General features: G+C 43.6%; 1 protein-coding gene across 1 annotated transcript; it reads left to right on the top strand.

Moving 5' to 3' along the window:
• Positions 1-1,532: 1,532 nt before the first annotated feature.
• Positions 1,533-11,657, top strand: LOC127198100 (baculoviral IAP repeat-containing protein 3). The gene is made up of 8 exons (XM_051155891.1): positions 1,533-2,406; positions 2,513-2,612; positions 4,940-5,018; positions 6,030-6,078; positions 6,936-7,175; positions 9,520-9,771; positions 11,202-11,243; positions 11,414-11,657. Exons 1-8 carry the CDS (start codon positions 1,554-1,556, stop codon positions 11,605-11,607), a joined length of 1,809 nt encoding a protein of 602 aa, XP_051011848.1. The 5' UTR covers positions 1,533-1,553; the 3' UTR covers positions 11,608-11,657.
• Positions 11,658-21,787: the final 10,130 nt, after the last annotated feature.

Here is a 21,787-nt window from a genome sequence, read left to right as displayed (position 1 = left end):
TCCTGGACGGGGAAGGAGGCCAGTGGCCGGGGCACAGTGCTGAAAGTTGCCTGGGGATCTCCCACTGGCTAGCACTTAAAAAAAAAAAAAAAAGTGCCTGTGTTCAAGAAAGATCCAGAATGGTTGCTGGGTATCTGGTAGTTAGTCACCCTTCCACGGGATCACAGAAGCACGCTGGTGAGGTTGCTGACGTGTTGCAAGACTTGGGCAGTGACAGCAAACAGGGACAAAATGTTCTGGCAGGCATAGGCAAATGTAGGGGAAGTAAGGCAGACACGAGAGCTGAGAAACTGTCCACCCACAAGGCTGTTGGTATTTTAAAGGTCTGCCCTGTAGTTCCTTTAAATAGACTGCAAGGATTAAAATGGTGGTGGCTACATTATTTTCGATAAATGAGCCAGTTTATTCAGGTTTTCATAACCCCGTGGAGGGGGAAGTGAGGTCAGAAACAAGGATTTCTCCTGAGGGGGACTCTTGGTGACAACTGTGACGTTTCTCCTGCTACCTGGAGAGGACGAGTTGGTGTCATTGGTAGCAAACCTGCTACATCTGTGCCCAGTACTCCTGTGCCTTGACATAGAACTGATTTGCTAACGGCTAATAAATCTTGTGAGAGAAAGTTCCAATTTTGAAGGTCTCTGCTGTTCAGATTGTAATGGACTTTTTTTTTTTTTTTTTTTTTTTGTCTTGATAAATATGGGTTCAAGGAACACTCTGAGATAATTTCTGACTAAAACTAAAAGTTTAAGTCTCAAGCCAGTAATGGTGGCGCACGCGCCTTTAAGCCCAGCACCCATGAGGCAGAGGCAGGCGAATCTCTGAGTTGGAGGCCAGCCTGGTCTACAGAATGAGTTCTGGGACAGCTAGGGCTACACAGAGAAACCCTGTCTGGAACCCCTTCCTACTGCCCTCTGGCCCCCCGCCCCCCCTAAGTTTGAGTCCTGCAGGCTAGCTCGGTGGTGAGGCACAGGCTCCTCCGTGTGCCCGTGGCCCTGGCCTCACTCCACTGTGCTACACTGATGAGCAGAAGAGGGGTTTTTGAGCAGAAGATGGGCTAATAACTGATCTGGGTCCTTTGAAAGGAAGCGAAGACTAAACAAGTTTTGAAGAGGGTTGTTATGTTAAAACTGTATCTGAATCGTGTTTTCATTCTCTGTGGAACACGTAGTTTTTAATGCAGTTGGGTGAGTGCCACTAGTGCACCCCAGTGGCAGAGAGAAGCAGGCTTGCCTTCAAGATGCCTGGCACAGAGGGGCCCCAAACACTGTCAGAGTGGGATTAACTTTAGCAGTACATTGGCTATTAGGCAGACTCTAGTTTTTGTGTGCATGAAGATTATACAAAGGTATGGTTGTGTATAATTGTGCCTTAAAATGTATCAGGGTAGGCCTTAGAAGTTCATCCTACTGAACCCCAAAATTCATAAAAGAAAAAAAATATATGAGTTTGTTCTTATTTTAGGTGTTCAGCCTAGTAGTAAAACTGACCAGAAGCCATGCACAAAACGACCTCCCCAGAGAAAGGCTGGCCCCTCCCCCTCCCAGCGCATCGCCATGACCATGGTTCAAGACAGTGTGCTCCTGGCCAAGCTGATGAAGGGCACCGACACCTTTGAGTTGAAGTATGACTTCTCGTGTGAGCTGTACCGCTTGTCCACCTACTCCGCCTTCCCCGCTGGAGTTCCTGTCTCGGAAAGGAGCCTGGCTCGCGCTGGCTTTTATTACACGGGCGTCAACGACAAGGTCAAGTGCTTCTGCTGTGGCCTGATGCTGGACAACTGGAAACAAGGGGACAGTCCCGTTGACAAGCACAGAAAGCTGTACCCCAGCTGCAGCTTTGTGCAGACCCTCAATCCACCGAAGAGGCCGGAAGCCAGCCCACAGCCTTCTCTCCCTCCTGCAGCAACGAGCACCATTCCTTCCTTCCTTGCAAGTTTGGAGAACACCGGCTATTTCAGCGGCTCTTTCTCAAGCTTCCCCTCAGACCCTGTGAACTTCAGGGCCAACCAAGATGGCCCCGCTTTGACGACCAGTCCCTCCCACTTTGCAATGAACTCAGAGAAGGCCCGGTTACTCACCTATCAAACATGGCCTTTGTCCTTTCTGTCACCGGCCGAGCTGGCCAAAGCAGGCTTCTACTACATAGGGCCTGGAGACAGAGTGGCCTGCTTTGCCTGTGGCGGGAAACTGAGCAACTGGGAACCGAAGGACGACGCTACGTCAGAGCACAGGAGGCATTTCCCCAGCTGTCCGTTCATAAAAGCGCGGGGTGGATCCGTTTCGAGATACACCGTCACTAACCTGAGCATGCAGACGCAGGCCGCGCGCCTTAGAACCTTCCTCAGCTGGCCTTCCAGCGCTCTGGTTCTTCCCCAGCAACTCGCAAGCGCCGGCTTTTATTACACAGGTAAGAACTTTAATCGGAGAATCTTAAAGATCCATCAGGCTTATATCACATGTGGGAATGGGCAAACTTGATGTATTTATAAGTTTTGGTTCAAAATGAATTTTAGGACACAGTGATGACGTCAAGTGCTTTTGCTGTGACGGTGGGCTGAGGTGCTGGGAGTCTGGAGATGACCCCTGGGTGGAGCACGCCAAGTGGTTTCCAAGGTAACTGCTTTGAAATTCTCCTTGCCTCTTCTACGATTTTCATGAGATATATTTTCTTCCTTTATAGCAAGTTTGCCTCTTAAGGTCTGTAGATTTTATTTTATTTTATTTTTTGAGACAGAGTCTCTCTGTGTAGCCTTGGCTGTCCTGGACTCACTTTATAGACCAGGCTGGCCTCGAACTCACAGCGATCCGCCTGCCTCTGCCTCCCAAGTGCTGGGATTAAAGGCATGCGCCACCATGCCCGGCTGATTTTATTTTATTTTTATGTGTATGAGTGTTTTCCCTGAATATATGTCTGTGTACCTTGTGTGTGCAGTGCCTGCAGAGGACAGAAGAGGGCGTTGGATCCTCGGTGACTAGAGTTCTAGATGGTTCTGAGTCAACATGTGGGAGCTGGGAATCAAACCTGGGTTCTCTGGAAGAACACCCAGCGCTCTTAATTGCTCGGGCATCTCTGCAGCCCCACTACTTCAGATTTTAAACATTGTGAAGATTATAAAGAATAGTCACAGTTGGGCATGGTGGCGCACGCCTTTAATCCCAACTCTTGAGAGGCAGAGGCAGGTGGATCACTGTGAGTTCAAGACCAGCCTGGTCTACAAAAGTGAGTCCAGGACAGCCATAGCTAACACAGAGAAAGTTTGTCTTGAAAAAGTCACATAGTTTTTGTTTGTTTTTCTTTCTTTCTTTTTTTTTTTTTTTTTGTTTGTTTTTGTTGTTGTTGCTGTTTGTTTGTTTTGTTTTTGGTTTTTCGAGACAGGGTCTCTCTGTGTTGTCTTGGCTGTCCTGGACTCACTTTGTAGACCAGGCTGGCCTTGAACTCACATCGATCCACCTGCCTCTCCCTCCCAAGTGCTGGGATTAAAGGCGTGCAGCACCACGCCCAGCTTGTTTGTTTTTCTTTCTCTTTCTTTCTTTCTTTCTTTCTTTCTTTTTTTTTTTTTTTCCGAGACAGGGTTTCTTTGTAGACCAGGCTGGCCTCGAACTTAAAGAGATCAGCCTGCCTCTGCCTACCAAGTGCTGGGATTAAAAGTGTGTGCCACCACACCACTGCCCAGCGTTTGTTTGTTATTCTAAAGAGAGTTTCTCCATGTAGCCCTGACTCTCTTGGAGCTGGCTCTGTAGTCCAGGCTGGCCTGGAACTCAGAGATCCGCCTGCCTCTGCCTCCCGAGTACTGGAATCAAAGCCATGCACTGTTGAGTAGACACATTCTTTCCTGCAAGTCCATCTTTGCATGTTTTCTGCCCATAAAATTGCCATGACTCCCTGTTTCCATGTTCCTAAAGGGCATTTTTAGGCGCCTTAGAAGGTTACAGAGCAGTGAGGAGCTCTGAGTAGATGGCGCTAAGGAGCTCCTTATGGCCAGCACTCAGTGGTCAGCCTTTCCAGCACAGTGGCCGCTCCCCTCCATCCTGGACCAACCTTTCCCTGTGCCAAGGGAATAGTGTGGTGACTGTGTGTGTGTGTGTTCAACCTCAGGAGAAATATTTGCCAGCCTCCTGATGGTCAGATGAGCTCTTCCCTGTGTACCATAAACTTCTTTGGAGTTTCAAAATTAGCAGAGGCATTGAATAGCCTGGTATTAAAACTGCAAATTATAAAGTAGTAAAACTAAGTTTGTAAGACAGCCAAATGATATGACAAGTGGGTCAGTCAAAGTCATGCTAGCCGTAAACAACAGATTTAAAACTTCCCACGCAAGGGCTAGAGAGGTTGCTCAGTGGTTAGTTTCCTGGTTCCTAGGCCACTTCAGACAGCTCTCACCTGCTGCGGTCTCCATTGCTGGGGGACCGGGTGCTTTATGCAAACAGGTGCATTCATACAAACACACACACAGACACAGAATTAGGCACGCAGGAAAAAAAAAAATAAGTCTGTCAAAAACTTCAAAAGGAAAACAAACACACCTAGGATCAGTCTGCACTGGCTGCCATGGCCTCTTTCTTCTAACATGAAGAATCGGTATCCTAGGCCAGGTGTGGTGGGGCCTGTCTTTAATCCCAGCACTTGGGAGGCAGGGGCAGGCGGATGGCGGTGAGTTCGAGGCCAGCCTGGTCTATAAAGCGAGTCCAGGTCAGCCCAGGGCTACACAGAGAAACCCTGTCTCAAAAAACAAGACAAAAATCAGCATCCTGTCACCTGGGCGCTTGAGTAGATTTCCCATGAGATGAACTTCTGGACATGGGTTTCTTGTTTTCATTTCACCTTTGGAAATTAAGATTAATTTTTAATCATATCAGATGAACTGTACATTAGGAAGCTGATAATAAACAATGCTGCCTTCTTAAGTAACTCTCAATGCTTCGTCTTGTTTGCGTTTTAGATGTGAGTACCTGACAGAAATCAAGGGACAAGAGTTTGTCAGTCAAGTTCAAGCCACTTATCCTCATCTACTTGAACAGGTGGGAAAGACCTTTTTAAAAAAAAAAAAAAAAATGATTGCTTTCCAACGGAAATGTTTAAAATTATTATTTATTTTTTCAAGACAGGGTCTCTCTGTGTAGCCTTGGCTGTCCTGGACTCACTTTGTAGACCAGGCTGGCCTCGAACTCACAGTGATCCGCCTGCCTCTGCCTCCCGAGTGCTGGGATTAAAGGCTTGCACCACCATGCCTGGCAAATTTTTAATTATTTAATAAATTATTTTTAAAAGTATTGGTAAAGGACTGGAGAGATGGCTCAGAGTGTTAAGAACAGTGTCCTTCCAAAGGTCCTGAGTTCAATTCCCAGCAACCACATGGTGGCTCACAGCCATCTAGAATAGATCTGGTGCCCTCTTCTGGCATGCAGGCACACATGCAGGCAGAATACTGTATATATAATAAATAAATAGATCTTTTAAAAAATTATTTGTAGGGGCTGGAGAGATGGCTCAGAGGTTAAGAGCACTGGCTCCTTTTCTAGAGGTCCTGAGTTCAATTCCTAGTGACTGGGTAGAACCTGTCCCAGCAGATGGCTGGGGAACTGGCTGCCTCCCAGAACACCTAGCTTGTGTCTCCGCTGAGGACAGACAGGCTTTGCTCCCAGGAGCACACTGCCCATGGGAAGCTCTTAACTTAGAACCTTGTTACTCAAATCTCTGGTGAATGCAAATGAAATATTGCTTCCAACTGAAAAAAAAAAATGACGTGTTGATGGCAAAGTCAGTTTGTAGTAGGTTTTTTTGTTTTGTTTTTTTTTTTTTTGTTTTTCAAAACAGGGTTTCTCTGTATAGCCTTGGATGTCCTGGACTCACTTTGTAGACCAGGCTGGCCTCGAACTCACAGCGATCCGCCTGCCTCTGCCTCCTGAGTGCTGGGATTACAGGCGGGTGCCACCACGCCCAGCTCTGTAGTAGGCGTGTCTTGTGGTGATTTATCAGTGCAGTAGTATGATGCAGTTTATATTTTACCGTGTGTGTTTTTCTTCCTGTAGCTATTATCTACGTCAGATACCCCGGAAGATGAGACTGCAGAGGCAGCAGGTATGTATGATGGTCATAGTTCCTGCATTAGAGGGAACCACTTTGTATTAAGATGGAAGGTGAGGGTAGGTGTGACAGTCCAGCACTTGGGAAGTAGAGGTGAAGGGATCGAGTGTTCAAGGCTCTATTGAACTACTCAAGATCCCATCCTAAAAATAAACAAAAAAATTTAAAAGGTTACAATAGGAAATGGACATTCATGTTGATTTGTAATTTATAATTGACAATGTAGTGTACAATGCAATACATTTTGATAATTGTTTAGTTTTATGTGTATTGGTGTTTTGCCTGCAAATGTGTCTGTGTGAGGTGTTGGGTGTACCTGGAATTGGAGTTACAGATGGTTGTGAGCTGCCATGTGGTTGCTGGGAATTGAACCTGGGTCCTCTGGAAGAGCAGACAGTGCTCTTAACCACTGAGCTATCTCTCCAGCCCCAATACAATACATTTTTTTTTTTTTGGTCTTTTTGAGACAGGGTCTCTCTGTGTTAGCCTTGGCTGTCCTGTCCTGGACTCACTTTGTAGACCAGGCTGGCCTCAAGTGCACAGAGATCTGCCTGCCTCTGCCTCGCGAGGGCTGGCATTAAAGGTGCATGCCACCACTCCTGGCTTATTTTTCAGATTTTATGGTTTTAACATTGCAATAACTTTCTATTTAAAAAGTATGTGAAGCCAGGAATGTTAGTTTACGCCCAGCACTTAGCTAGCTAAGGCAGGAGAATTGCCATGAATTTAGATCAGCCTGGGACACATAATAAGCTCCAGGCTAGACTGACCGAGAAGGATTCTCCAACCAACAGCCTCAACCAGAAGTTGTGTGGGTGCTGCTAATGTCTACTAAACCCTCTTCCGTACAGTCGTGCATTTCGGACCAGGCGAAAGTCCAGAAGATGCCATCATGATGAACACGCCTGTGGTGAAAGCGGCATTGGACATGGGCTTCAGCAGGAGCCTGGTGAGACAGACAGTTCAGCGTCAGATCCTGGCCAGCGGGGAGAATTACAGGACCGTCAGTGATCTCGTGATTGGCCTGCTCGATGCTGAAGATGAAATGAGGGAAGAGCAGAAACAGCAAGCTGCAGAGGAAACGGAGTCAGGTACGGAGTCACAAGCTCCTCCAAAAAGATGCCCATCCACCCAGCCTGGTCTCTTTTATGTTTCATATTCTAAATTTAAATTCTGGAAAAAAAAAAAGACCTTCACAATAAAGTACATTGTAGAGGGCTGGGGCTGGGGGGCACAATTCAGAGTAAAATCTTTTCCTGCTGAACCCAACCACCATAGCTTTGTCCCTAGAACCAATTTGGTGATAGCGGAGAACTGATTTGACTCACACAGGTTTTCCTGTCCTCACGAACGCGCGATCACGCGCGCGCACACACACACACTCACTCACTTAAAAATATGCCAGAATTACTCACTAAGTTTAAAAAATAAAGCATATGTTGAGCAAACTTCAACAATTTTTTTAGACTTATTTATCTTTATTTTATGTATATGGGCATCTTGCCTGCGTGTGTCTGTGCAGTGCCTGTGGCTGGGGATTGAACTCAGGACCTCTGGAAGAGCAGTCGAGCCACCTCTCCAGCCCTGCAAACCGTATTTGAATTTATATTTTTAGGCTGAGTTGTTGGCTTTGCATAAAATTACTCATGGGACATTAAAAAAAAAACTGGTTCTTTAACCTTTAAAAGTCCAAAGCAATCACATTATAGGTGTGATTTTTTTTTATGTATGTGCACACATCTTTTAAATTAATAAAACATTATATTTTACTCTTTTTTTTTTGTTTGTTTTTTGAGACAGGGTTTCTCTGTGTAGCCTTGGCCATCCTGGACTCACTTTGTAGACCAGGCTGGCCTCGAACTCACAGTGATCCGCCTGCCTCTGCCTCCCGAGTGCTGGGATTAAAGGTGTGCGCCACCACGCCCGGCTCTATATTTTACTCTTAAAGCACAAATTTTGCACCAAGGAACTTGATTTCAACATACTAATACACTCGCAAATCAGTTCTCAATTTTTGAAGACGTATGTGTGCGCGCATGTGTGTCTGTATGTTGTGTGTCTCAGTGTGTGTGCTTGTGAGCCCTTCTTAGCGCTGAGCCATCCCTCTGGCCTCCCCTCCCTCCTAGAGACAGTGTCTCAGGCCCCTCATGCTGGCCTTAAACTTGCTGCGTAGTTGAATCCTGGTCTTCCTTCCTCTGCCTCCCAAGTGCTGTGATGACAGGTGTGGTCCACCCTGCCTGGCTTAAGTGCACACGTTCATATTTAAGTCCCCTTCCTGCCCACAGAAAACCATCTTCCCTTAGTCTTGGTTTAAGGAATCCTCAGCTTGTTTTCCACCCCCAAGAGTGTTAGCTTTGTTTGCTACCCTGCTCTCTGTTCTGCACTCAGAGCCAGCTTCCTCTCGCATATGCAGTCCTCTTCTGGTTCTGACTGCTCTACTCACTCTGGGCTAGACAAAAACACAGTTACCTCTTTCCGAGCATGCACCAGAGCCACAGCACACTGAAAAAAGCAGACTGTCCCCTTTATCCTCTTAACTTTTTTTTACAGTTAAAAAAAAATTATTTATTTTTATGTATATGATGCTCTACCTGCATGTGCGCCTGCAGGCCAGAAGAGGGCATTAGATTACATTATAGATAGTTGTGAGCCACCATGTGAACTCAGGACCTCTGGAAGAACAGCCAGTGCTCTTAACCTCTGAGCCATCTCTCTATCCCTTCTTTTGTACTTTTTTTTTTTTTTTTTTTTTCAAGACAGAGTTTCTCTGTGTAACAGATCTAGCTGTCTTAGAACTTGCTCTGTAGACCAGGCTGGCCTCGAACTCACAGAGATCCGCCTGCCTCTGCCTCCCAAGGGCTGGGATTAAAGGCATGCGCCACCACCTCCCAGCTCTTTTACACTTCTTAATGTGGTTCTATATATGTGTCCTATAATGTGGTTCTCTGTCTCTCTCTCTCTCTCCACACACACACACACACACACACACACACACACACACACACGGGCGCGCGCGCGCGCTCAATTATCTAAAATCTTACTGCTTCTCCTAAAGTAATGTTTCAGGCTGATCATATTAGTATCCATCACTTTATAGGTATAGCTTTATAATAGAAAATAGAATACTAAAAATGAAGAGATAAGTATTGGGCTACAGACATCGCTCCATTGGCAGAGTCCCTCCCCAGCATGCACAAAGCCCCGGGGTTTGATCCTTCCACATAAACTGGGCCCGGTGCCACCTGTCTGGAAAATTGGCACTCGCGGTAGGAGAAGAAAAATTAGAAGTTTAATGTCATGGAGAATTGGAGGCCAAGCTGAGGTACATAGATCTCTAAACAAATACATACGATTTCATTCATGCAGCTTGTAGGTATGGAGAGAAGATGTGCACAGAATTTGAACACGTTTCTCTCTCTCTCTCTCTTCATAAAGATGATCTAACATTAATTCGGAAGAACAAGATGGTGCTCTTCCAACATTTGACGTGTGTGACACCATTCCTGGATTGTCTCCTAAGTGCCGGGGCGATCACTGAGCAGGAGTCCGATGCTATAAAACAGCAGCCACAGACCTTGCAAGCAAAAGCTCTGATTGATACTGTTTTAGCCAAAGGAAGCACTGCAGCAACCTCATTCAGAAACTCCCTCCAGGAGAGTGACCCTGCCTTATACAAAGATTTATTTGGTAAGTGCTAGGAGACGATTGGGGGAACTGTCTAGGCCAATTGAAAATAGGTTTAGGCAGGGCAGTGATGGCACACACCTTTAGTCCCAGCACTCAGGTAGATCATAGTGAATTTGAGGCCAGCCTGGTCTACAGAGTGAGTTCCAGCATAGCCAAGGCTACACAGAGAAACCCTGTTTCAAAACAAACAAGCAAAAGAAAATAGGTTTTTGGGGCTGGAGAGATGGCTCAGTGGTTAAGAATGCCACGTGCTCTTCCAGAGGTCCTGAGTTCAATTCCCAGCAACCACATGGTGGCTCACAACCATCTACAATGTGATCTGATGCCCTCTTCTGGTGAGCAGGTGTACATGCAAGCAGAACACTGTATATGTAATAAATAAATAAATCTTAAAAAAAAAAAAAAGAAAATAGGTTTTTATTAGTAAATGGATATTTGTAAAATTTAATAATTAGTAAATTGAAAATAACTCAGTCCAACTTGTAATTCTTTTTGTTTTTAATGTGCATTGGTGATTTACTTGCATGTGTGTCTATGAGGTTATCAGATCTTACAGTTATAAACAGTTGTGAGCGGCCATGTGGCGTTGAACCTGGGTCCTCTGGAAGAGCAGCCATTGCTCTTATCTGCTGAGTCATCTCTGCAGCTTTCCCACCCCCAACTTACACACACACACACACACACACACACACACACACACACACACAGACACACACATATATATATATATTTTTTTTTAATTTTGAGACAGGGTTTCTCTATGTAGCCCTGGCTGTCCTGGATTTGCTTTGTAGGCCAGGCTGGCCTCAAACTCACAGAAATCCACCTGCCTCTGCCTCCCGAGTGCTGAGATTAAAGGCATGCACCACTGCGACCAGCTCCAACTTATAAATTTTAATTGCACAAGAATTAAGGGCTTTTGTTGTTAATGAATTTTTGTCCAAAGCGTTGGTAATCTGCTGCGTGGGGTTGGGGTGGGTGCTGATGAGATGGCTCAGCAGGTGAAAGTGCTTGCCCCTTAAGCCTGGCACACATCTGATGACCTGAGATTGGCCCTCAGAACTCACAGTGGAAAGGAAAAACTCCCAAAAGTTCTGTCTCTCTCTCTGTCTCTCTCTCTCTCTCTGTTCTCTCTCTCATAAATAAATTTGCTGCTGGACGTGTTAATATACACCTGTAATCACAGCATTCAGGAGGTTGAGGCAGGAGGATTTTTGAGTTCATTGCCAGCTTGGGTTACAGAATAATTCTATGTATCAAACAAATATTAAAACTAGATTAATAAAAATTTGAATGAACATTGAGATGTAACAAGAATAAATTAATTTAAAAAAATAAAATAAAATAAATAAATAAATAAATAAATAAAAATTTGAATGTAAATACCAGCCTTGGTTGCCACAGTAATGCTTTGCCCTTCCCTCCCCCAGTGCAACAGGACATTCGGAGTCTTCCCACAGATGACATCACAGGTAATAGCAGGTGGCTTTTCACTGACAGTTCTTTCCTCTTGCCCACATGGCATCATGTGCCATGTCACCAGCACTTGGGGAGTGGAGGAGGGAGGATCAGAGTCTGAGGTCAGCCTGGGCTTCACAGAGAGAGCCCTGTATTTAAAATAACACATTTCCTCTCGTTCTAGCTCTGCCGATGGAAGAACAGCTACGGAAACTACAGGAGGAAAGAACCTGCAAAGTGTGTATGGACAGAGAGGTGTCCATTGTGTTCATCCCCTGTGGCCATCTGGTCGTCTGCAAAGACTGCGCCCCGTCCCTGAGAAAGTGCCCCATCTGCAGAGGAACCATCAAGGGCACCGTGCGCACTTTTCTCTCCTGAGCAGGACCCGGCGTTGGAGGGACAGCAGGAGGGACAGAAGTTCCGTGAGGCCAGCCGGGACTGCATGAGACACTGCCTCAAGAAGCGATGAAGAAAGAAAAGCCTTTGGGGGCTGGAGAGATGGCTCAGTGGTTAAGAGCGCCACCTGCTCTTCCAGAGGTCCTGAGTTCAATTCCCAGCAACCACATGGTGGCTCACAACCATCTACAATGTGATCTGATGCCCTCTTCTGCAGATAAAGCCCTCATATAACAATAAAAAAAGAAAAGAAAAGCCTCTGTCTGAACTCAAGAGTGAATGGATTAGCTATATAATAATTTAATTGGTTTCCTTAAAAGTGTTATTTATCTACAACCCAGAAGGCTGTTTTTGGTAAACATCTTGTGTACTGCTGGCACCTGACTGTGTGTGCTCATATATACAGGTGCTGAGGGACAGGTTTTTGGTCTTGTTCTTCAGTACCAGGGGTTGCCCGCACTCCTGAAAGCCTCAGAGAAGATTTACGATGTTGGCGTTTATAATTCAGAACTTGAAATCTTTTCGAGTTGCTTCAAGAACTGCGAACACAGATTTTCCAAGTGTTTTATGTGTAGAAATTCCTGTAATTTATTGGCATTTTAGGGATATGGAATTTTTGTAAAGAATGAGTGAGGAAAATATTAATAAAGCAGCACAATTACTCTTGTTCTTATTTATTTATTTATTCATTTATTTATTTATTTTTATGATGCTGGTTAGGTTAGTTGTACCCAGATTCCTATCATATCTTTTTTAAAAATAATTTATTCAGATTTCATCCCTACTGTTATCCCCTCAATTGTATCTTCCTGTGCTCCCTTCCCTCTTCTGCCCTATTCCCCTCCCCCTAGACCTGTGACAGAATGGGACTTCCTCCTTTACCATGTGATCACAGCCTATCAGGTCTCATCCGGATAGCCTGCTTCCCTTTCCTCTGAGTGCTGCCAGGCCTCCCCATATTTTTTAAGAATTATTTTTTTTAAAGATTTATTTATTTATTATATATATAATGATCTGCGTGCATGTACTCCTGCACACCAGAAGATTGAATCATAGATGGTTGTGAGCTACCATGTGGTTGCTGGGAATTGAACTCAGGACCTCTGGAAGAGCAGTCAGCCCCTTTTTAAGAATTCTTAAATGATGGGGCTAAGGAGATGAATGCAATCAGTAAAGTGATGGGCACAAAAGCATGAGGACCAGTGGGCTGGGGCTGGAGAGATGGCTCAGGGGTAAGAGCACTGGTTGCTCTCCCAGAGGTCCTGAGTTCAATTTCCGGCAACCACATGGTGGCTCACAACCATCTACAATGAGATATGGCTCCCTCTTCTGGCCTGCTGGCTCACATGCAGGCCGAACACTATACATGATAAATAAATAAATCTTAAAAAAAAAAAAAATTAAAAAAAAGAAAAGCATGAGGACTTGAGTTTGAATCCCAACGGCCATGTATAAAGTCAGGTGTTGCACCGTGACATTTAACCTACACAGGTCAGGCCAACGCTTCCTTGACTGGAAGTGCATACAGAACGAACAGGAGTGTTTTTAGTCTTGTGTTTGCCAGGGTTATTCCTTGTTATGGCGTTTCCCCAGTCCTGCATGAGTTTGTCATAGATGGGGGAGGGGATGATCTCGAAATGTGGAAGGGAATTTGATGACAGTTTACTCTGGGAGAGAAATGACAGAGCAGGAAAGCTCTTACCTGAAGGTCACCCTTAAACTCAAGGATTGGGGAGCTAATCCAAGGCAGCACACGCTCACAAGCTAGCTGTTACAGCTTCAGTGGTTGAGTTGACAAACTGAGACTATGGCTTCTCAGTGGAAGAGTGGCCTCCATCAGATTTGCCTGTGGACACATCTGTAGAGCATCTTTCTTAGTTGCTAGTTAATGTAGGCGTGGCCAAGCCCACGGTGCTGCTGCGGTCTCTAGGCTGATGGTCCTGAAAGCAGGATGAGCAAACCTGGGAAGCAAGTCAGTTAAGCTGTTCCGTCAGGGTCTTTGCTTCAGTTCCTGTCTCCAGGTTCTTGCTTTGGTTTTCCCTAAACAATGAATTGTAACCTGTAAGCAGCTAACTTCCTCCCCAAGTTTTAGTCACTGTTTTATCACAGCAACAGTGAGCAAATAGGACAGTGCCAGAGTGTGCAAGGAGCCTCATTTGGATATACTGGGCAGACAGCATGCTGAACAGGAAGTCCCTCCTAGGGGAAGCCCTTCTAGAAAGAGAGCAAGAAGCCACAACTCAGACAGGAAGATGTTAGTTATCTTAATAAAACTATATTTTGTTTTCAGTTTCTCTCTTAACCTGGCTATCATACAAAAAATTGAGACTCTTTTTTATTTGTTTAATAATAAGCTTCACAGCACAAAAACTGAGCAGTTATTAATTTATTCTTTTTTTCTTTGGGGTTTTGGTTGTTTTTTTTTGTTTTGTTTTGTTTTTTGTTTTTTGTTTTTTTTTTGAGACAGGGTTTCTTTGTGTAGCCTTGGCTATATGTTTTTGTAGACCAGGCTGGCCTCAAACTCACAGAGATATGCTTGCTTCTACCTCCAAGCGCTGAGATTAAAGGCATGTGCTTCCACTGCCTAGCTATTAATCTGTTCTTAACCATGTAAGCTAGTTTAGCTTCCTCCCAGTGTACTTCCCAGAGATGCTTGTACTTTGCAGCATTCCTTGCTGAGTTCGCTCTCCTGGTCCCTCCTGTACATCCGCCTATGGCAGAATCCCTACTTTCTCCTCTAACTCCTGTTAGTCCAGCCCTATTCTCGCCCCTGCTCACTGATTGGCTGTAAGCTGCTTTATTGACATATCAGGGGACAATAACCTTATGCATAGAGGCTGATGGGAAAAGTTTCAGAAGGAAACTAGACCAGGCTAGTGCACAACAGCAAGATGGAGAGTCTGGACTGGCTTGACAGTGTTACTGGTAATCTTGGTCTGGGATGAGAGTTTGAAGATTTTTGAGTGTCTTATTGAGAATGAAAGAGATTGCAAAGGAGCAGGAAGCCTTTATTCAAAGAGGGCAGGTCAGAAAGAAACAAGTGTCAAGAGTGACAGTGGGCAATATGAGTGATAATATTCAAGGCCCTGTTGTTTGGGGGCTTTTGTGGGTTTCAACAGAAAAGGAACTTGGTTGCAAAGGGCCATAGTGAGGGTTCCCTGTTTTGACTGACAGGGTTGGGTATGTAAGCCTTTGCTCATTGCACGTCCCTTCCCATGATGGGTCTGATTTTAATCAAATGGACATCCAATATAAGATAGTAAAGAGGGGATTTTCCCCTAAAGTCAACTCAAAGGGAGCAACGTGCCTTATTGGGCATGAACCCAAATCTAGTCTTATGCCAATTGGCCCATCTCTCCTGCTTTGAGATATATTTGAATAGAAATGGAACGTGATCAAGAGGTTGCTAAGGGAAGTAACAGTCTTTTTAAGTGCACATGTGTGTGCCCTGATGCAAGAGGGAGTGCTTGGGTTGCTAACAGGTTGCTAGGAACACTTTTTAGGGAGCAGGATGTACATCACCCAAGCCAGGTGGAGTCCCAGGATGATTAGATATTCCTTATGCTTGTCAACCTCAGAAGGGCAGCAGCAGAGCCCCCAGCAGTCGCTGGGTGCGGTTTCACTGGGTACTGCACAGCAGCAAGGCTCCAAGTGGCTAAACATAGGTTGGTAATCTGTTGGAATAGGTTCAAAAGAGTGACCCATGGTGGACAACGCCTTGGGGAATTGAGAGAGAGAGGCTCCAGGAAAAAAGGCGGAGAGCCTTTTACCTCAGGTGTGCTTTGCTCTCTGGATTGTTCTTGGATGTGATTTCATGCCTCCTGTGACAAACACTTACATTTAGTTTATAAGACATGATTCATTCAACCCCATCAGAGATCCAAGAAGGAAATATTATCTAATATAAAGGAAGCACAGGCAAGCAACTTCCAAAAGGAAGACAGGACAGAGAGAGTTGACTGACTGTCTGGACAGTCACAGGTTTTTCTCTATTGGTGGGGTATCCAGTCTTCAGCCTTCTGGCCCAGTGTATCTGACAGACATAATTGTGAAGCAGGAGTTCTGAAGAACTGGACCAGCCAGTCCCTGTAAGGCTGCACAGCCAGTTACCCTGTGCTGCTATACTCACAGTTTGGGCTGCCAGTCTGCCGTCACCAGTAGAGACAAGAACAGTACTTCTGTCCAGTGGTCATTCTGCCACACTTATTTCTTCTATGCCCATCATCTCCCTTGAAGTAGATTGGTGGTGTTGTCAGGAGCAGGTGTGTCTCTCTGTCAGAAAAGCTCTTTATTATTAAATGCCATATTCTATAAATCTCTGAAGTGTTTGAAGACCATCCTTCTGTTTACTATTATACATATTTGTATCTATCAATTTATTTATATATCTGTTTATCATTTGTTTAACTCATCTATCTATCTTAATGTATCTAGATAAACAAACATTGGTGGTTTTTAGCTATTTACTATTTGCCTAACATATATGTGAGAGACTAGATAAAGCTTATTCTGTAATTAACTAATTTAGTACCTAGTAAGATTTGTAGGTGACTAATTACCAACTTTTATCTCCAACTATCCTGAACAGGTTATAACAGTTAGCTTTCGTAAGACTAGAACTGTACATCACCTTTTTAAATGAGTTGCATATGTACAATACATTAAGTAAATGTTCAATGAAATAATCTTAAATTTCCACCAACATGCAAGGTACAGTTTAAATTTTTATCAACATACAATATACAATCCGTGAAGCAAATGTTGAATAAAATAGTCTTAAATTTCCATCAATCTACAATACCAATGTAAAATATTTGAGGCTAGTAGATTCAATAATCTACCTTTTATTCTATATCCTCCCCTTTTATCCTTCCCTTCTTCCTCCCTTTCCCTGAACGCTAGATAGGATAGAAAGATAAGAGAGATGAAGGATAGAAGAAAGAAATCCCTAAGTGTAGCTTTTACTAACTTATAACTAACCCCCCTAGACAATAATAAACATTGGTGTCCCACCAAAAACACCCACCCCACCTATTGGGAATGGGGGCGTCGTGTTTTCAAAATTACTTTTTGCTCTCTGGGGGTAAAAATATCTTTTTGGTATCCTTAGGAAAAACCAAGGTATTGGCCAAGCATTGGAAAAGCTAGCTGTATCTGTTTCTATCTAGTCTTTTTAGGATTAATCCTTTGGGTTAGCCCCAACCCCCCTTTTTTTGGAGACAGGGCTTCTCTGTATAGTCTTGGCTGTCCTGGACTCACTTTGGCCTCAAACTCACAGGGATCCAACTGCCTCTGCCTTCTGAGTGCTGGAATGAAAGGCATCTGCTACCACACCCGGCTTGGGCTAGCTCTTTTTTTTTTTTTTTTTTTTTTTTTTGGTTTTCTGAGACACAGGCTAGCTCTTTTAATGTTCATATGCATGCAATTTCTTGAGGAAACAGTAGCTGAGGCAATCTTCGAGGTTGAATCACCTGGGCCACCTGTTTTGTTTTCATTATTATCTGTTTTTTTCCTCTGAAAATAAGCAAACTTTAAAAATTATTAGTATAAGCATATATCTATGAAATATGCAAGGTGCACAAATTATCTAAAGATAAACATCTGTCCTATTTTTGAGCAGGCTTAAACCATCAATTTTATATATCTGTTTAAGCTGTAATATCCAAGCTGTATGAAAGAATGTCATGTCATCAGGACCAGGTAACCCTTGGTTAGATTTGATTTTTTTGTTTTTGTTTTTGTTTTTTGTTTTTTGTTTTTCGAGAGAAGGTTTCTCTGTATAGTCTTGGCTGTCCTGGACTCACTTTGTAGACCAGGCTGGCCTCGAACTCACAGCGATCCACCTGCCTCTGCCTCCCAAGTGCTGGGATTAAAGGCATGCGCCACCACGCTCGGCTCTAGATCTGATCTTTATAAGTTCTGTCGGTAACCATATTTTTCCACTCCCTGTAGATATATAAACATAACCACATCCCCATCTCAAAACTATTGCAGGTTTCCAGTCCATTTTCAACAGATGTTTATAGTATATTGGTTGTCCTAGTTCCTCAGTTTTTTCTATAATCCAATGTCTCTCAGCTGCTGTGTTGTCCCTTCATCACCAACATTAAAAAAATTTAAAGTCAACAAATCATTATTTAATCTGCCCCTGGGGTTTTTTGTCCTTCTTTTTTGTTTAATAAGCATCTCTTTTAAGGTATGATTAGCTCTTTCAATAACTCTTTGTCCTGTAGGATTGTGTGGTATACTAGTAATGTGTTTTATATTATAATATGTAAAGAATTTCTTCTCTTAAGGGATACATATACAGGAGCATTGTCAGTCTTCATTCATTAAGGTATTCCCATTATTTCCAGTAAATGAGTAATTACACAATTAGCCTTTTCAGAACTTAAGTCAGTTGCCCATTGAATCCCTGAATATGTATCAATGGTATGATGTACACACCTTAGTCTTCCAAATTCTGCAAAATGAAACACATCCATCTTCCAGATTTCATTCCTTTTGGTATCCTTAGGGTTAATTCCAGCAGGTAATGGGATCTGATTATACAAAGAACATGTAGGACACCTATTAATTATTTCTCTGGCTTGTTGCCAACTCATAGGGAATTTTTCTTCAAACCCTTACCATTAACATGATGTTTTTCATGAAATTTTGAGGCTTTGAACACATTTCCTATTAATAATTGGCCACCTTTCTCATTTCTGTGTGCCAATGGATCTGGGAAAGCCTTATGGGATTGAATATGAGTAATATACAAGGGATATTTTCTACTTCTGATGACCTGTTGCAGTTCTATATATAATGTAGTTAATTCTGAGTTATCAGGAGTAAATTCAGCAGTTTCTATATGCAAAACAACTCTTTCTATATATTGAGAGTCAGTAATTATATTAAGAGATTCAGGAAAATCTAACAATTCCATAAGGATTGCATACAACTCTCATTTTTTGAACTGAGGTATGGTAGGCTCTGTTTCTTAACTATTAAACTTTATTATACAACCCAACTAGTTTACACAAGAGGGAAAAAAGGTTAAAGGGAAAAAAGAGTGAACCTTCCAGTATCCGTTCCATGGGACAGGTCCTTAGGTGTCTCTGGCCTGCGTGCTGGTTCGCCACCATGATAACCACCGTAACTGTTGTGCTGCTTTCAATACCGCTGAAACTAAATTTTTCCAATCTCGGGGAACAAGTCTATTCTGAGTGGCCAGCTGCTTAACATTTGTTTAACAAAGGTAGAGTGTATATCATATTTGACGACAGATTCCTTAAAATGTTTTAAATCCATCATGTCTACAGGATGCCAGACCATTTTGTGTGGGCACATGCCTTACAGTGACTGGAAAAGCTGAAGGTGTCTGGGTGACTGTGGAGGTGTCCTCCACCGGGACATTTTCCTCCAAAGACCTTTTGGTCTGTCTGACTTCCTTTTCCTTTGGTTTCTGACCTTTTTCACCCTTTTTAACCAAAGGTGCCTTCTGCTTTTCCAGCCCTTCCAGTTTTTTTGCATTTTGCCCATTTGTTCAGTCAAGTTAGTAATTCTTTCCAAAAGGATAGAGCTTATTGACTCTTCCGGTTTTTTTTTTTTTTTTTTTTTTTTTTTTTTTTTTTTTTTTTTTTTTTTTTTTTTTTTTTTTGGCTTTCTGGTCTCTCTATTTTCTGTCCTTCATCACTCCAATTACCAAAAATTTTATCTGCTTTCCCATCATTTTTTTTCCTCAGCCTTTTCATCTGTCCAGTTAAATCTGCAATCTTTTCCAAAAGAATAGAACTTACTGACCCTTCCGGCTTTTCTATGTCATTAGCCTTTCTCCTAATTCTTCTAAGCATGAAATATTGTAATAAAAGGACAATGAAAAAACAGAGAATTCCCTCTAAGTATAAGACAGGAAAGAGTTTGGCAACAGGTCTGTTTGAAATCCATCTTAGGGGCAAGGCTGCTGATCATCAGCAGTGGCCCCTCTTATAAATTTGGATACTCAATACCTGAAGAGTTCTGAGTTTGGACAATGGGCATAGCTTGTGGTTGTTCCTGATTACTCATATTAATATCTTCCCCAGAAGCATCAGTGTTTGTTTCTGTAATGGCAGGAATTTAATCTGAGTACCCCATTATTGTAAGAGATCCCTTCCGCAAAGATTTATGGGTATGTCAGCCATATAGCGTCTCAGCTTCCCTGTCTGCCCTTCTAATCCCACACACTTAATCCACTGTGTGCTTTGTTTTATTTGAGATAATTTACCAATTCCTAGAATTTCTGTATAAACCTTCTGGAGTTGCCAATCTTGATTCCAATGCCTGTTGGAGAGAATCCTGACGTCGGTGCCAGTGTCTGCCAGACCTTCTATTTCATCGCCATTCATTAGGTCTCTGATCATTAACCATTATTTGCCAGAACACATGTTTTCCAGTACTCCCAAATGCACCTGTTGTTTCTACTGGAGCGGCTTTGCCCTTGCTGTAAGGAAACAGCAACAGCTGAGCAATCTAGCCCCTGCATTAATTTGCATCTCCTGCTTTGCACATGCCATGATTTTTATTTCATCCTTACAGTCCCCATCTATAATACTGGGATGCACAGTAAGACCTTGAGAAGTCAATCCATCTCTTCCTAGAATTATCCCACTGTCCCTGAAGGCAAAGAACCGTAAATACCAGTGCTTATTTTGTAACATTCAACCTGTGGAGATAGTGTAAGAGACATAGTTGAGGCCAGATCCAAGGCAACGCTGCCTTCAATAGCATGCATTAGGTCACTGATACCTCATCCTCATTTTACTGCAAGTCCGTTGCTCCTGGACTGGCCAGGGAAATCTGCTTTATATTATTGTCGTGGCCACAAGCTGATGGGCCCCTCCTGCCATTTCCTATTGGCAAGGTATTACCTTGAACATCTCTAGATTGATAATCCCTAGACCAATGTCTTCCTTTCCCACGGTGGCTGCAGTACCCTGAAAGTCTTGGCACCTCATTACCATCATGGCCAGAAGCTCCTTGCTCTCTCCTACAAGTGATATTTTCTTCTGGATTATTGTGCTGGTTACTTTGAGGTCTAGAACTTTTACCTCCACAGTTCTGGAGCTATACCCAATCTCTCTAAAAAAATTCTGTGAAGGCTTCCCCAAACCCTTGAAATTTTTAGTAAATGGAATGATTGTCTCACCAGGTTCCTCTACCATGTCCCAAGCTCTTAAGGCTGCAACATGACATTGTTCCATTACTCTATCTTCAGACTTGATTTGTTCTCTTAAGTCAGCATATCTCCCTTCACCAAGCAATTGATTTTTATCAACATTTATCTCCCTTGTCGTTTTCTTGTTCTGTCCTCACAGCCTCACTTTGTCACCATGACAACCATTGTAATTGTTGTGCCGCTTCTAATACCGCTGAAACCAAACTTTTCCAATCTTGGGGAAAAATAGCCCTCTCTTTCTTTCTTTTTTTTTTTTCTTTCTTTCTCTCTTCCTCCTGCTCCTTCTTCTCCTTTATTTCTTTTAATGTGATAGGCATGGTGGCACCCACCTTTAATCCCAGCACTGGGAGTCGGAGGCAGGCAGATCTTTTTGAGTTTGGGGCCAGCCCAGTCTACAGAGCGAGTCCAAGACAGTCAACACTACACTGAGAAACCCTGTCTCAAAAATGGGGGCGGGGGGAGGAGGAGGAGGAGAAAAGAAAAGGTCTTGGCAGGCAGGAAAGAGGTGCAGGGCTCAAATTCCCCTGCTATCCCTATTCACCTCTTCAGTGACAGGCCTGTGCCTTGCCCGGATGCCTTCCATACTGCAGTCTGCATGATTATCTGAAGCTGGGTAGAGTGGACCATGGTTGGTCCAAAGGTTGGCAGCTGCCTCCGTCTTCCCTTCACCATCACTGCCAACAGCTTTGTTGTGGCCCCCGGCTCAGATGCTAGTTTGTGGTCCAGGGACCGCCTGTTTCTCTGGATTTTGCACATGCGCCACCTGGTGGTATCTACTCTTACCACCATAGCTACAGGGACGAAAAGAAACAAAGTGCTTTAGTTTGGAACTTAGTGTGTAGCCCAGGCTGGCCTTGATCTGGCAGCAATCCTCCTACCTGAGCCACTATCCCTGCCTCTGTACTGCTTTTCAAATCAAATATTTGACATGTTATGGTGTATCTATGCTGTGTATTCCCAGTA

The sequence above is a fragment of the Acomys russatus genome, chromosome 14 (assembly GCF_903995435.1).
Source record: "Acomys russatus chromosome 14, mAcoRus1.1, whole genome shotgun sequence".
Classification (NCBI taxonomy): domain Eukaryota; kingdom Metazoa; phylum Chordata; class Mammalia; order Rodentia; family Muridae; genus Acomys; species Acomys russatus.
Note: the sequence above shows the minus strand (reverse complement) of the source record. Positions and strands in the feature narration are given on the sequence as shown.